Consider the following 15,184-nt stretch of genomic DNA (forward strand, 5'->3'; position numbering starts at 1 on the left):
AAATGCTGAGGTTGCCAGTTCGAAACCCTGGGCTTGCCTGGTCAAGGCACATATGGGAGTTGATGCTTCCAGCTCCTCCCCCCCTTCTCTCTCTCTGTCTCTCCTCTCTCTCTCTCCTTCTGTCTCTCCCTCTCCTCTCTAAAATGAATAAATAAAAATAAAAATAAAAATAAATCAGGAACAAGGGCCCTGGCCGGTTGGCTCAGCGGTAGAGCGTCGGCCTAGCGTGCGGAGGAACCGGGTTCGATTCCGGCCAGGGCACATAGGAGAAGCGCCCATTTGCTTCTCCACCCCTCTGCCACGCCTTCCTCTCTGTCTCTCTCTTCCCCTCCCGCAGCCAAGGCTCCACTGGAGCAAAGATGGCCCGGGTGCTGGGGATGGCTCTGTGGCCTCTGCCCCAGGCGCTAGAGTGGCTCTGGTCGCAACATGGCGACGCCCAGGAGGGTCGCAACATGGCGACGCCCAGGATGGGCAGAGCATCGCCCCCTGGTGGGCAGAGCATCCCCCCATGGTGGGCGTGCCGGGTGGATCCCGGTCGGGCGCATGCGGGAGTCTGTCTGGCTCTCTCTCCCTGTTTCCAGCTTCAGAAAAATGCAAAAAAATAAAAAATTAAAAAAATAAATAAATCAGGAACAAGGCAGGGGTGCCCCCTTTCACCACTCTTATTTAACATGGTCCTGGAAGTCCTAGCCAGAGCAATAAGACAAGAAGAAATAAAAGGCATTCAAGTTGGAAAAGAAGAAGTAAAACTATCATTATTTGCAGATGATATGATATTGTATATAGAAAACCCTAAAGTCTCAGTCAAAAAGCTACTGGACCTGATAAATGAATTCAGCAAAGTGGCAGGATATAAAATCAATACTCAGAAATCAGAGGCATTTTTATACACCAACAATGAACAGTCAGAAAGAGAAATTAAGGAAACAATCCCCTTCACAATTACAACCAAAAAAATAAAGTACCTAGGAATAAACTTAACCAAGGAGACTAAAGACTTGTACTCGGAAAATTACAAAGCATTGATAAAAGAAATCAGGGAAGATACGAATAAGTGGAGGCATATACCGTGCTCATGGTTAGGAAGAATAAACATCATTAAAATGTCTATTATTACCCAAAGCAATCTATAAATTCAATGCAATACCAATTAAAATACCAATGACATACTTCAAAGATATAGAACACATATTCCAAAAATTTATATGGAACCAAAAGAGAACACGAATAGCCTCAGCAATCTTAAAAAAGAAGAATAAAGTGGGAGGTATCACACTTCCTGATATCAAGTTATACTACAAGGCCGTTGTACTCAAAACAGCCTGGTACTGGCATAAGAACAGGCATATAGATCAATGGAACAGAACAGAGAACCCAGAAATAAACCCACAGTTCTATGGACAACTGATATTTGACAAAGGAGGTAAGGAAATACAATGGAGTAAAGACAGCCTTTTTAACAAATGGTGTTGGGAAAATTGGACAGCTACCTGCAAAAAAATGAAACTAGACCATCAACTTATACCATTCACAAAAATAAACTCAAAATGGATAAAAGACTTAAATGTAGGCCGTGAAACCATAAGCATCTTAGAAGAAAACATAGGTAGTAAGCTCTCGGACATCTCTCGGAGCAATATATTTGCTGATTTATCTCCACGGGGAAGTGAAATAAAAGACAGGATAAACAAATGGGACTATATCAAACTAAAAAGCTTTTGCACAGCTAAAGACAACAAGAACAGAATAAAAAGACAAACTACACAATGGGAGGACATATTTGACAATACGTCTGATAAGGGGTTAATAACCAAAATTTATAAAGAACTTGTAAATCTCAACACCAAGAAGACAAACAATCCAATCCAAAAATGGGCAAAAGAGATGAATAGACACTTCTCCAAAGAGGATAGATGGCCAATAGGCATATGAAAAAATGCTCATCACTAATCATTAGAGAAATGCAAATTAAAACCACAATGAGATATCACCTCACACCAGGCAGAATGGCGCTCATCAACAAAACAACACAGAATAAGTGCTGGCGAGGATGTGGAGAAAAGGGAACCCTCCTGCACTGCTGGTGGGAATGCAGAATGGTGCAGCCACTGTGGAAAACAGTATGGAGATTCCTCAAAAAACTGAAAATCGAACTGCCTTTTGACCCAGCTATCCCACTTTTAGGAATATACCCCAAGGACACCATAGAATGGCTCGAAAAGGAAAAATGTACCCCCATGTTTGTGGCAGCATTGTTCACAATAGCGAAGATCTGGAAACAGCCCAAGTGTCCGTCAGAGGACGAGTGGATTAAAAAGATTTGGTACATATATACTATGGAATACTACTCAGCCATAAGAAATGATGACATCGGATCATTTACAATAACATGGATGGACCTTGATAACATTATACGGAGTGAAATAAGTAAATCAGAAAAAAAACTAAGAACTATATGAATCCATACATAGAAGGGACATAAAAATGAGACTCAGAGACATGAACAAGAATGTGATGGCAACAGGGGTGGGGGGTGGGGGGAGGGGGGAGGGGGTGAAGAAGGATAGAGGGGTTGGGGGAGGGGAGGGGCACAAAGAAAACCAGATAGAAGGTGACAGAAGACAATTTAACTTTGGGGGAGGGATATACAGCACAATCAAATGTCAAAATAATCTAGAGATGTTTTCTCTCAACATATGTACCCTGATTTATCAATGTCACTGCATTAAATTTAATAAATAAATTTTTAAAAAAACTTTATTCATTTTAGAGAGTAGAGAGTGGGAAGGAGGAGAGAGAGAGAGAAAGAAGAGGGGATAGGATTAGGAAGCATCAACTCTCATATATGCCTAGAGCAGGCAAGCCCAGGGTTTTGAAATGGTGACCTCAGCATTCCAGGTCAATGCCTTATTCACTGCACCACCACAGGTCAGGCAAGTAATATCTTAAAAGCATATGTGTGTACACTTTAATGGCTCATAAGATGTAAAATATATTTCTTAATATAGATCATAGTGACTGGAGAAAGAAGGATTGTAGAGAGGTAAGTATGGTGATAAGGAGACTGGTAAGAAAGGGTTTACCATATTGAAATCTGTAAAGCGATGTGATTTTTTTGTTTTCTTTATTTTTTTAATTTATTGAGGTGACACTGGTTAACATAATTATACAGGTTCCCAATGGCCAATTCTACAACACATCTCTATACACTGTTTTGTGTTCACCCCGCCCTCAAGTCAAGCTGTCCATCAGCATTCACTTATATTATAGAAAATTTTTTTTCTATAATAAATACTTCAAACAAATAATGCTCTCCCCCCAAATATATATCCTTTCCTGAAGAAACTTTTACCAATAAATTTATATTAATTTTCCACCTATGTTTTAATCTTTTTATAATCTTAATGTTGTATACTTTTTTAAAGATTTTATTTATTAATTTTAGAGAAAAACAGAGAGAGAAAGTAGGAGGGGAAGGAAGCATCAACCAGTAGTAGTTGCTTTTCATATGTGCCTTGACTGGGCAAGCCCAGAGTTTCAAATCAGTGACCTCAACATTCCAGGTCAACCGTCATCCACTGCATCATTATAGGTCAGGCAGTTATATACTTATGATTGATACATTGGATATATGTATTTCCCAACTTCAGAGGGCTGCTTTGAAAGAGGTTTAAGGAAAAGAGTGCATGACAAATAGCAGGTTCCTCAGTAAATGTTAGTTAAAGCTAAGTACAAAATGTTTAAATACAGCCTGACCAGGCGGTGGCGCAGTGGATAGAGCGTCGGACTGGGATGCTGAGGACCCAGGTTCAAGATCCCGAGGTTGCCAGCTTGAACGCGGGCTCATCTGGTTTGAGCAAAGCTCACCAGCTTGGACCCAAGGTCGCTGGCTCGAGCAAGGGGTTACTCAGTCTGCTGTAGCCCCACGGTCAAGGCACATATGAGAAAGTAATCAATGAACAACTAGGCTGTCTCAACAAAAAACTGATGACTGATGCTTCTCATCTCTCTCCGTTCCTGTCTGTCTGTCCCTGTCTATCCCTCTCTCTGACTCTCTCTCTGTCCCTGTAATAAAAAAAAAAAAGTTTAAATACAATAATTGATGAAACCAGCAACAGAGCACACACCCAAATTATTTTTCTGATGAATTTTCACATATTCATTGACAGCAGCCTAATTTCCCTGACTACCAAACTGGATATATGTAAGTATACTGGAAAAATCAGAAAATTAATCATGGAACAGAGTAAAATTTTGTATCACAGGCTCACAGAGTAAACCCATTGCATGGTGCCCAAACCAATCACCAACATATATGTAGATGCCACAGATGTAAACAATATTACAAGAAACATAAAACCAGGAAAAATTTTGGAAGAAGATTTTGGCCTTAAGAGCTACCACAGCCTGACCAGGTGGTGGTGCAGTGGATAGAGCGTCAGACTGGGACATGGAGGACCCAGGTTCCAAACCCCTAGGTTGCTGGCTTGAGCAGGGGCTCACCAGCTTGAGCATGGGATTGCTGACTTGAGTGCAGGATTATAGACATGACCCTATGCTTGAGCCCAAAGGTCGCTAGCTTGAAGCCCAAGGTCACTAGCTTGAGCCCAAGGTTGCTGGCTCGAGCAAGGAGTCACTCACTCTGCTACAGGCCCACGGTCAAGGCACATGGGAGAAAGCAATCAATGAACAACTAAGGAGGCTAAGGAGCCACAACAAAAAGTTGATGCTTTTCATCTCTCTCCCTTCCTGTCTGTCGCTCTCTCTGTCTCTCACTGTCACAAAAAAAAGAGCTACCACAGATTGCAATTATATGGTCCTTCATTCAGCTTCTAGTTCTTTAATGTGCCACCGTTATTAAAAATCACATACATACACATGAAGTATTTCCCACCTGCTCTATCCAGTGATGGTATATTAAAACTTCTGAGTTCTGCTGGTCCAGATAGTCTACCAGTATTAGAATAAAATCTATCTTGCCTTTGTGGAGGAAGAGCTGGATCAGGATAAGGTTGGCCTAAAAACAAAGTTTTAAAACATTTTCATTAAAAGTAAATCATTTACTTAAGTTGAATATATTGAACGTAGACATTTCCCTTGCTTCTTAAAAAAACTGTAACTGTATACTCCCAGTAAATAGTAAAGAATTTTAGGAAAAATACATATTGCACTACAGGAAGTAACTAACTGCTTTTGTAAATAGGGTACTTTGGATTTTAAAATTTTCAATTATAATGTGTAAATTAAAATAAATAAATAAATAGAATTTAGTTATATATATTCATTTAACTTTCAACTTTAATAGAAGAAAGCTATACATCAATATATCAAAAAAAGACTTTGAAAATATAGCTACTAGCACAGAAATAAAAACAGAATATGTTGTCAGTATAGCAAGAAAATTAGCAGAATAGACAATGATAAAAGAAATAGTCACCAAAGCAGAAAGAGTATTGTTTAGAGGTCTCTGTTGATCAAATTTCAGGATATGTGCTGATATTAGGCCTTCATACATACAAGGTCTGACTATTGCTGCAGAGCTTCAGAAGAGACCTCCAGGACAATACTTTGATAAATGGCAGAACAAACGAAGGAAGGGAGGCCAGGGAAGTACTTCTGTCCATGGACCTTGTTTCCAATGTGGGGAGTCTAGGACATTTTGCTAGAAATTTCCCTATTCCCCCCAGATATCAGTCTCAGACTCCCCCTCAAGGAAAGCCAGCTCTTAAAGCTGCTGACCTCTGCCCACGCTGCATGAGAGTTAACATTGGGCGAATGAATGTAAAAAGTAAGTATACTGCCGAAGGGCAGGTGACTCAGGGAAACAGACAACGGGGCCCTCCCCCGGCCCATCAAACAGTATGGGCAATTTCAGTGTTTCCTCAGCAAATTCTGATTCCAGCAGGCCAACGTCGCCCAGTTATCCCCAGCAGCGGCAGGGCTGCTGCTTCTAGTTCTCTCTGGCTGCTTAGTTTGCCACTCAGCTAGAATTAGGGTAGAGGAGAGGTCTCAGCATACTCAACCTGAACTGCCAGTTAGAGCAGCAATGGAGTTTGAGAATAGTTAGGAGACTCAGCTATTAAGGTTGTAGCTCTTTCTGTTGTCTGATTTTCTTTAATGTTTTAGCTATAATATTCTGAACTATCATTTTCTTTCTTTATTATTCTTTGCCTGGAAATTTAGGCAGGGGACACCTGTTGGATCTGACTATAGAAAATATCCCAGCAGCTGCCAAAAAAATTTTCTTGGGGAAATTTTATTTAGTCCTATACATCATCAGTCCCTCTGTCAGAAAATGCCCTGACTGAGATCAGGCAGGCATCTTTCTAGTCTGATTGTGCTCTGAAATCCTGGGTTTCTCTCTGGTTTGTCTGTGTCATCTGATTCTAGATTCTGTTTAGTCTTTATCTGATATTGTCTAAAATGTGATTTTTTAAGGCCTGAATTAAGTTCTTGCATGCAAAAATTGGAAATGCTAGCTCTAATATTGAAATAAATAAATCGAAGTTTCATCACTATATTTTTTACTTTAAAATTAGAACTTGTAAGGAGCACTTACTTAAATTTAAATAGAAGAGAGTGTAGACCCTTAAGGCTTGCTAATTTGGTCAGTGCATTGTGAGGTTTGTTTGGAGTTAGGAACCAAATAGCAATTCAGGTATTAGGATTAATCAAAGTTATATGTTATATTTGTGTTTTTGTGCATAAATTGTCTTGTTTATGTGTAAAGCTGTACTCAGGTAGGTAAAACAAAGGAATTGAGCAAAATTAAGCAAGGACCTAATAAGTCATTTCAAGAATTTGTCTCAAGCTGCTTCAGGCAGTTAGAAGAATAGTAAAAATATGCTAATTTTGCTTGTCAGGCCACATGCTGCAAAAAGGGCCCCAAGGAAATCAGGGACCTAGCTCCTCTGATTTTGCCTTTTGAAATCAAAACATAGGTCAGGAATGCCCTGAAATAGAGCTAATAATACAATGGCATAAGTTCACAAGACTCTTAGATACAGGAGCTAATGTATCTGTTATTGCTGAGCAACATTAGCATTCTTCCTGGCCCACTCATGAAGCAGTCACTGAGCTGCAAGGCATAGGGGAGTAAGTCCCCCCATCAGAGCTCTAGTTTTTTGCAATAGGAAGATAAAGAAGGTCATACTATACTTTTTCAGCCTTATATGCTCCCTAGATTGCCTGTCAATATTGTAGGGTAGTGATTTTTTAAAAATATAGGAGCATTACTTGTCAGTCCTAATATTTTAGTCAGTGCTCAAATGCTTGATCAGGGACTTTTGCCCACTGAGGGATTAGGGAAAGAACAACAGGGATTCTCACCCCCAGAGAAATGACACACAATGCCATTGATTAGGAGGCATTGATTAGGGTATCAAAATTTAGCATAGGGGCCTTGGTAGCTCCTGCTACCCCAATAATGCATTGTACAGACCCAATTACTAGGAAATCAGAGTATCCTGTATGGGTAGATCAACAGCCCCTCTCTCAGGAGAAACTAAAGCTGCTGCTCAATTAGTACAAGAGCAGTTACAGCTTGGGCACACTGAACCTTCTAATAGCCCACAGAATAAGACTATATTTGTGATTAAAAAGAAATTAGGCTAGTGTGCGGAGGACCCGGGTTCGATTCCCGGCCAGGGCACACAGGAGAAGCGCCCATTTGCTTCTCCACCCCTCCGCCGCACTTTCCTCTCTGTCTCTCTCTTCCCCTCCCGCAGCCAAGGCTCCACTGGAGCAAAGATGGCCCGGGCGCTGGGGATGGCTCTGTGGCCTCTGCCCCAGGCGCTAGAGTGGCTCTGGTCGCAACATGGCGATGCCCAGGATGGGCAGAGCATTGCCCCCTGGTGGGCAGAGCGTCACCCCTGGTGGGCGTGCCGGGTGGATCCCAGTCGGGCGCATGCGGGAGTCTGTCTGACTGTCTCTCCCCGTTTCCAGCTTCAGAAAAAAAAAAAAAAATGGAAAAAAAAAAAAAAAGAAATTAAGAAACTAGAGGCTATTACAGGATTTGAGAGCAATAAATATGACTATGGAAATTATGAGTCCTTTCCAGCCAGGAATTCCATGGGATTTTCAACTTCTTATTATTGATTTGAAGGATTACTTTTTTACTATTCCTTTAAGCCAGGGGTCGGGAACCTTTTTGGCTGAGAGAGCCATGAACACCATATATTTTAAAATGTAATTCCATGACAACCCGTGTATGTTACGCATTATCCAATAAAAATTTGGTGTTGTCCGGGAAGACAGCTGTGATTGGCTCCAGCCACCTGCAACCATGAACATGAGCAGTAGGAAATAAATGGATTGTAATACATGAGAATGTTTTATATATAGTAACATTCATTTGCCAAAGTTTTCCTGGTAGGAGTCCTCGAGGGCTAACTCTAAACGAGGGGAAATTGGTTCAGCAGAACCTCTATGAATGTTAAAATGTGGTTTTAGTTCCCCTGTAGTTAATTTTAAGAAAGGTCTAAGCCAATTAATGTCTCCTAACAATTTCTGGAAATCATTTAAAGTTTGTAAATTATTCATCCTGATTTCTAATTTTTGTGGATGAATTTGTTGTCCCCTCAATAATCTGTCCTAAATAAGAGAAAGGCAAGGACTGCTGTACCTTTTTAGGAGCTGTATAAAGTCCTGATTCTTTTAAAGAATATTCTAATTGTTACAAAATGGTCAGCACAGTGTCTTTATCTGGATGAATAATAAGAATATCATCTATATAATGGATTATGTATGCCTTAGGGTGCTGCCTTCGTACTGAAGAGACAGCTTGAGCAACGTATTTCTGGCACAAGGTATGACTGTTTGCCAAACCTTGAGGCAAAGCTCTTCACTAGTATCACTCCATGGGACCCTGAAAATTATATATATACCTTCATTTGGTAAACAGTCCTTTGTCCATGTTACAGTAGATACTTATCCTAGATTTATAATAGCCTCTGCCAGAACAGGTGAGACTGCTAAGCATGTTATAGCTTCATTATATGCATTTTCTATTTTAAGACTGCCTAAGGTAAACAATGCTCCTGAGTATGTAGGAGAAGCATTTACTATATACATTTTGTACTGCTGAGGCTCCTTGGTGGGTTCCTGAACGTTTGGTGAGACACCATAAGCTAGGAGGAGAGGCTTACTCCACAAGAGCAATTGTATAAGGCTTATTTTAATCCACTTTTGTCCTTCTCTCTGTCAAACCTGTTTCTATAAAAAGCTTAAATTGGCAGTGGAGAGCCCTCAAACCCCTCAACAAGATCTCCTAAGCATGGCTTTTAAAGACTATAATGACCAAGAAAAACAGGAGAAGGTAGACAGAGCCCAAAGGGATCAGGCAAAATACCAGCACTTGGCAGACACCCTTAAAGGTTCCAACACCCCTAAGGGACCTCATAAGACTCCATCAGAGCTCTGCTTCAAGAATGGAAAGGAAGTCATTGGGCTAAATTCTGCTTGGCTTCTTGGCCCCCACCAGGGCCATGTCCTGGCAGGAGAGGTAGACTGCCCCCTGGCTCCTCAAAGGGAGAGTTCAGTCTCTTCTAGCCTTACCTCAGCCACCTCTGACCTAACCTTGCCCAGCCTGCTGGGACTTGCCACTGAAGACTGAAGGTGCCCAGGGCCATTGGCCCCATCTCATATCATCATCAATGAGCCTAGGGTGACCGTCCAAATAGCAGGTAAGCTGATCTCATTTCTTATAGATACAGGGGCCACCTACTCTGCCTTGCCCAAATATTTGGGTCCTGTTCATCCCTTGCAGATCTCTCTTGTGGGTGTTGATGGTCTTATTTTCCTCATTTGCCATGGATCCACTGTCTAGTCTAATACAATACATAGTGTCTCCTCTACACACTCTTTTTCTCCTCCTGCCTTGATGCCCCAAACCTATTTTAGGCCAAAAATTCAATCTTTCTTTCTTTTCACCTCCTGTCCTTGAAATCGGCCTTGTTGCTACTCTAGGCCAGCCAGATTTGCCCACTTCTATTACAAATTTACCTCTTCCACCCAGCATAGTGAATCACCAGGTTCTCCTCACCACCTCCACAGCTGCAAAACTCCAGGAAAAGGACCCCTAGTTTCACCGCTCCAGGTTAAAGAAAACAAAAGCTCCATCTTCACACATGCCTACAGACAGCCTTTCCAGTCTACCTGAATCATCACCAGAAACCCAGAACTGACATTAGGCTTGAGACAAAGGCTTAGTGTGCTAGAAGCAGTGGTCTTGGGACTTGGAGGCTAGCTGCAGAGTATGAATATGTGACAACAGTTCTAGTGCCAGATGAACTTTTCCTGGACTCCTGCTCCTTGTGACAGTTTTCTATAGACTGAAGTAGGCTTGGGTTGCATTTGCAGGGAATGTGAAATGGTGTTGTGTCAGCATGGACTTGGTGTATATATTAAGGACATTCAAAATAGTAAAGACTCTATTATATTGTAGATCCTGTTACATTGGCTAAAAATTTGCTTAAAGGCTTTAATCTCTATAATGTATTAAGACATTTGTTTCAGTATCTGTTAACATTGGCTATGTTAATTTTCTGTTTATTCTGTATTTTTCCAATTTGCCTCTGAATTGGAATCTGGGAAATAAGACAAGTGCAAATCTCACCACATGAGCTAAACTTAAAAATAAAAGGGCATATATAGGAGATAGGCTGTAAGCTGCAAAGTCCTTATAGCTCAGGGGTCAGGAACCTATGGCTCACAAGCCAGAATATAAAACATTCTTATGTATTACAATCCATTCATTTCCTACCACTCATGTTCATGATTGCGGGTGGCTGGAGCCAATCACAGCTGTCCTCTGGGACAACACCAAATTTTTATTGGATAATGCATAAAATACATGGGTCATTGTATGGCTCTCATGAAATTACATTTTAAAATATGTGGTGTTCATGGCTCTCTCAGCCAAAAAGGTTCCCGACTCCTGTTATAGCCTAAGGATTAGTTTAAGACTAAGCTCTTTCCCACCCTTTTAAGACTAAGATATTCCAAGATCTTCTCCACACTCTTCTAATACTAAGATCTTCTCAACACCCTTTTTAAGACTAAGCTTTTCTTCACACCCTTGACTGCTGCATGGTGGGGAGTGGTGCACTCCTATGAAGATTCCCATTTATACCTCAGATGAGTGACTTTGTATCAGACTTCCTTATTTGCATCTGGCTTAAAGGCTTTAATTCTCTACACTATACAATAAAGCAGACTGGGGGCTCTTACTCTCTCTGATTTGCCATCAGCTTGCAGAGGCCTCCTGATCCCATCCTTTTTTTTTTTTTTTTTTTTTTTTAAATTTATTTATTTATTTATTCATTTTAGAGAGGAGAGGGAGAGAGAGCGAGAGAGAGAGGAGAGACAGAGAGAGAGGAGAGACAGAGAGAGAGGAGAGACAGAGAGAGAGAAGGGGGGGAGGAGCCGGAAGCATCAACTCCCATATGTGCCTTGACCAGGCAAGCCCAGGGTTTCAAACCGGCGACCTCAGCATTTCCAGGTCGACGCTTTATCCACTGCGCCACCACAGGTCAGGCCTGATCCCATCCTTTTTCTCTTTATTTCTTAATTCCATATCATTCTCCCTCTGGACCTGGAATTACTAGCTACACTGGTGTGCAGCAACATACAATGTGACTCAGTTACTTGGGATCTTATTGATACACCTCTCCCACACAAAGCCAATAAATCATCTGGCATCGATCAGAATTGATAGAAAGAATCATATTTAATGAGCTCCCAAGAGTCAAAGGAGGTGACTCAGGACAGAACGATCCAGATAGGCTTGCAGGTTCATTTCCTCTCCCTTTCAGAATCTTAGCAAAGAGCTGTCTCAATGGGTCTGAATTAGCCCAAGGGAAGAAAAGACAAATACCAAGCACCAAGAATTAAACTGAGTTTTCCCTTCCTACTTTAAGCATGGGATTAAATGCAGAGTTGGGGAAGGGGATAAATCAGAGAAATCTTAAAATCTCATAATTCTTTCTTAATCAGGTCCCAGACAGCATATAATTATTTTGCTTCTAAAATACATCCCCACAATATTAGCAACTTTAGAAATACAAAACTTTACTACAAAATTATTATTTTATGAACCATATGCCCATGTTGTCCTCCACTGGCAAAAATAACCCATTCCTTAATTCTACCATAGCCTATTAAGTGCCAAATACAGTACTAGTGATACAACATTGATTTTGATAGAGTTCATGCTCTTAGTCTAATGACAGAAACAAATACAGATACACGGGGTCCTCAGGTTATCATACAGCTCTATTCCTACAAGGATGTAACCCAAATTTTGGTGTAAGTCAACACATATCCTAGCCTAACACAAACAGAACACTTGAGCTTTTAACAGTCCAAAATGGCGTAGCTAAGCATACCTGGAGAAGCCATCTCTTCATTCATATACCATGTTACTGCATATTCTTTCTCCATGAGCAACCAAACTAGTTCATCCACATAGTTCATAAGTACAACACTAATAGAGTAAGCTGAAACACTCACATCTCAATTTTGTTAAGTTTTTGGTTGTTGTTTTTTTTTGTATTTTTCTGAAGTTGGAAACGGGGAGGCAGTCAAACAGACTCCCGCATGCGCCCGCTGGGATTCACCCAGCATGCCCACCAGGTGGCGATGCTCTGCCCATCTGAGGCATCGCTCTGTTACAACCAGAGCCTTAATTCTAATGCCTGAGGCAGAGGCCACAGAGCCATCCTCAGTGCCCGGGCCAACTTTGCTCCCATGAAGCCTTGGCTGAGGGAGGGGAAGAGAGAGACAGAGAGGAAGGAGAGGGAGAGGGGTGGAGAAACAGATGGGTCCCTCTCCTGTGTGCCCTGGCCGGGAATGGAATCCAGGACTCCTGCAAGCCAGGCCAACGCTCTACCACTGAGCCAACCGGCCAGGGCCAATTTTGTTACGTTTTTATGGAAATGAGCATCGTAACCTGAAACATCATATGTCAAGACTGTCATAATCTAAGGACCCCCTGTAAACTGTAATCAATGCTTAACAAAAGGCACATAAATGAAAGGTGAACTATCCAATTCTGATTAAAAGAATCAGAAATGTTGTCAAAGAGACGGTAACGCTTGCCCTGAAAGTCAGGAAGAATGAACAGGTAAACAAGGATATTCTGGTCAAACTCAAATACACATATACTTGTTCATATGCATATACATATATACAATATAATAAGATGAATTATGTAGATGAATGTAATAAGATGAATTATGTAATAAGATGAATTATGTAATAAGATGAATTATGTGGAAGGCATATGACCAATGAAAGGCTGAAATACAGAAAACAGGACATAAGTAATCTCTTTCTTTTTTGCTTTCTTACCTGTTTTCTATCACCTTATAAGAGAAAAGATGATCAGAAAGAAAGAATGGGAGAAGGAAAAGTATCAAGGAAATAAAATGAATAAAGGGGGGGAATAAGGGTACAATGCATTCTGAAGCCGTTTCATAAACTGAGAATTAGACTAAAATTCAAGATGCCTAGTTTAAAACAAAAATGCTGTTCATCTCTTTTCATTCCAGAACAAGTACTGGGTTGCAACTGTTCCCTTACCTATCTACTTTAATAATCTGGAATTCTATCACATAACAGGAACATCAACATGGTTGAAAAGAGAAATATAAAGATAGATAAAAGGTTAGAATTTTTTTAGGTTCAATACTGGTCACTAATCAAGTACAATAAGCAGTTCTACTTAGAACATGAAAAAATCCAATTAAGAAATTTAAATTTAAATAAAATGAAAAGGAAAATTTCCAGAAAGTAGTTGCTAAAAGCAATGATATGAATAGGTTATGACTCAGGAATAAAGAGATCAATTGTATATTATGACTCTAAGATAAAGAGACCAACTGGATAGACAGAATGTCTAAAGAACAGACTTATGCAAAATTGAGATTTAATTTAAGATAAAGGTGACATTTCAAGTGGATGAACCAATATATACTATTAAAATAACATCTATCTGGCCCTGGCCGGTTGGCTCAGTGGTAGAGCGTCAGCCTGGCGTGCAGGAGTACCGGGTTCGATTCCTGGCCAGGGCACACAGGAGAAGCGACCATCTGCTTCTCCACCCCTCCCCCCTCTCCTTCCTCTCTGTCTCTCTCTTCCCCTCCTGCAGCCAAGGCTCCATTGGAGCAAAGTTGGCCTGGGTGCTGAGGATGGCTCTGTGGCCTCTGTCTCAGGAGCTAGAACGGCTCTGGTCGCAATAGAGCAACGCCCCAGATGGGCAGAGCATCGCCCCCTGGTGGGCATGCCGGGTGGATCCCGGTCAGGCGCATGCAGGAGTCTGTCTGACTGCCTCCCCGTTTCCAACTTCAGAAAAATACAAAAATAAAATAAAATCTGTCTAATGGAAATATAATACCACCTCAAAATAAACACTAAAACAAAAATAAAATTCTGACTAAAGGCTCAAAAATCAAAACAAAATTTTAAATTTTTAGATGAAAATAAAGAATATCTTTTTGATCTAGGAATAGGTCTTAAGCAAAAACAAAAATTGTATGAAAATAAAGATAGATTAGCTTATCTATAACAAAATTTGAAACTTATGCATAATAATAACACCAATTAACAATGAATTGAGAAAATAATTGCAAAAGACAAAAGATTAGTATCCAAAGTACACTAAAAATTCCTACTAAGCAAGAGATACGTCACATGGGTAAGGTAATTAAAAGACAAAAACAAACGATCAATAACCATGAAAAAAAAATGCCCAAGCTCATTAATAATCAAAGAACTACAAACATGAGATAAAATATTTAAATCATATGACTGAAAATATTCAAAAAAGTTTTACATCAAGTTCAGGAGAAATAGCTATTGTTAAATACTTCATGCAGGCCCTGGCCGGTTGGCTCAGTGGTAGAGCGTCGGCCTGGCGTGCAGAAGTCCTGGGTTCGATTCCTGGCCAGAGCACACAGGAGAAGCATCCATATGCTTCTCCACCCCTCCCCCTCTCCTTCCTCTCTGTCTCTCTCTTCCCCTCCTGCAGCCGAGGCTCCATTGGAGCAAAGATGGCCCGGGCCCTGCGGATGGTTCCTTGGCCTCTGCCCCAGGCGCTAGAGTGGCTCTGGTCGCAACAGAGCGACGCCCCGGAGGGGCAGAGCATCGCCCCCTGGTGGGCAGAGCATCGCCCCCTGGTGGGCGT

The 15,184-nt window shown here is 41.0% G+C and overlaps 1 protein-coding gene across 11 annotated transcripts in view; it reads right to left on the bottom strand.

The window, feature by feature from the left end:
- Window positions 1-15,184, bottom strand: part of MIA2 (MIA SH3 domain ER export factor 2) — a 135,987-nt gene that overhangs the window by 15,801 nt on the left and 105,002 nt on the right. For 10 of the 11 annotated variants that reach the window (XM_066277885.1, XM_066277882.1, XM_066277881.1 and 7 more), the window contains one exon: window positions 4,895-5,017. The exons of the other annotated variant lie outside the window; for it this stretch is intronic. In XM_066277885.1, the coding sequence (XP_066133982.1) occupies window positions 4,895-5,017 (123 nt within the window). The remainder of the gene's footprint in view (window positions 1-4,894; window positions 5,018-15,184) is intronic. 11 annotated transcript variants of the gene reach the window in all.

This window comes from Saccopteryx bilineata, chromosome 4 (genome assembly GCF_036850765.1).
Source record: "Saccopteryx bilineata isolate mSacBil1 chromosome 4, mSacBil1_pri_phased_curated, whole genome shotgun sequence".
Lineage (NCBI taxonomy): Eukaryota > Metazoa > Chordata > Mammalia > Chiroptera > Emballonuridae > Saccopteryx > Saccopteryx bilineata.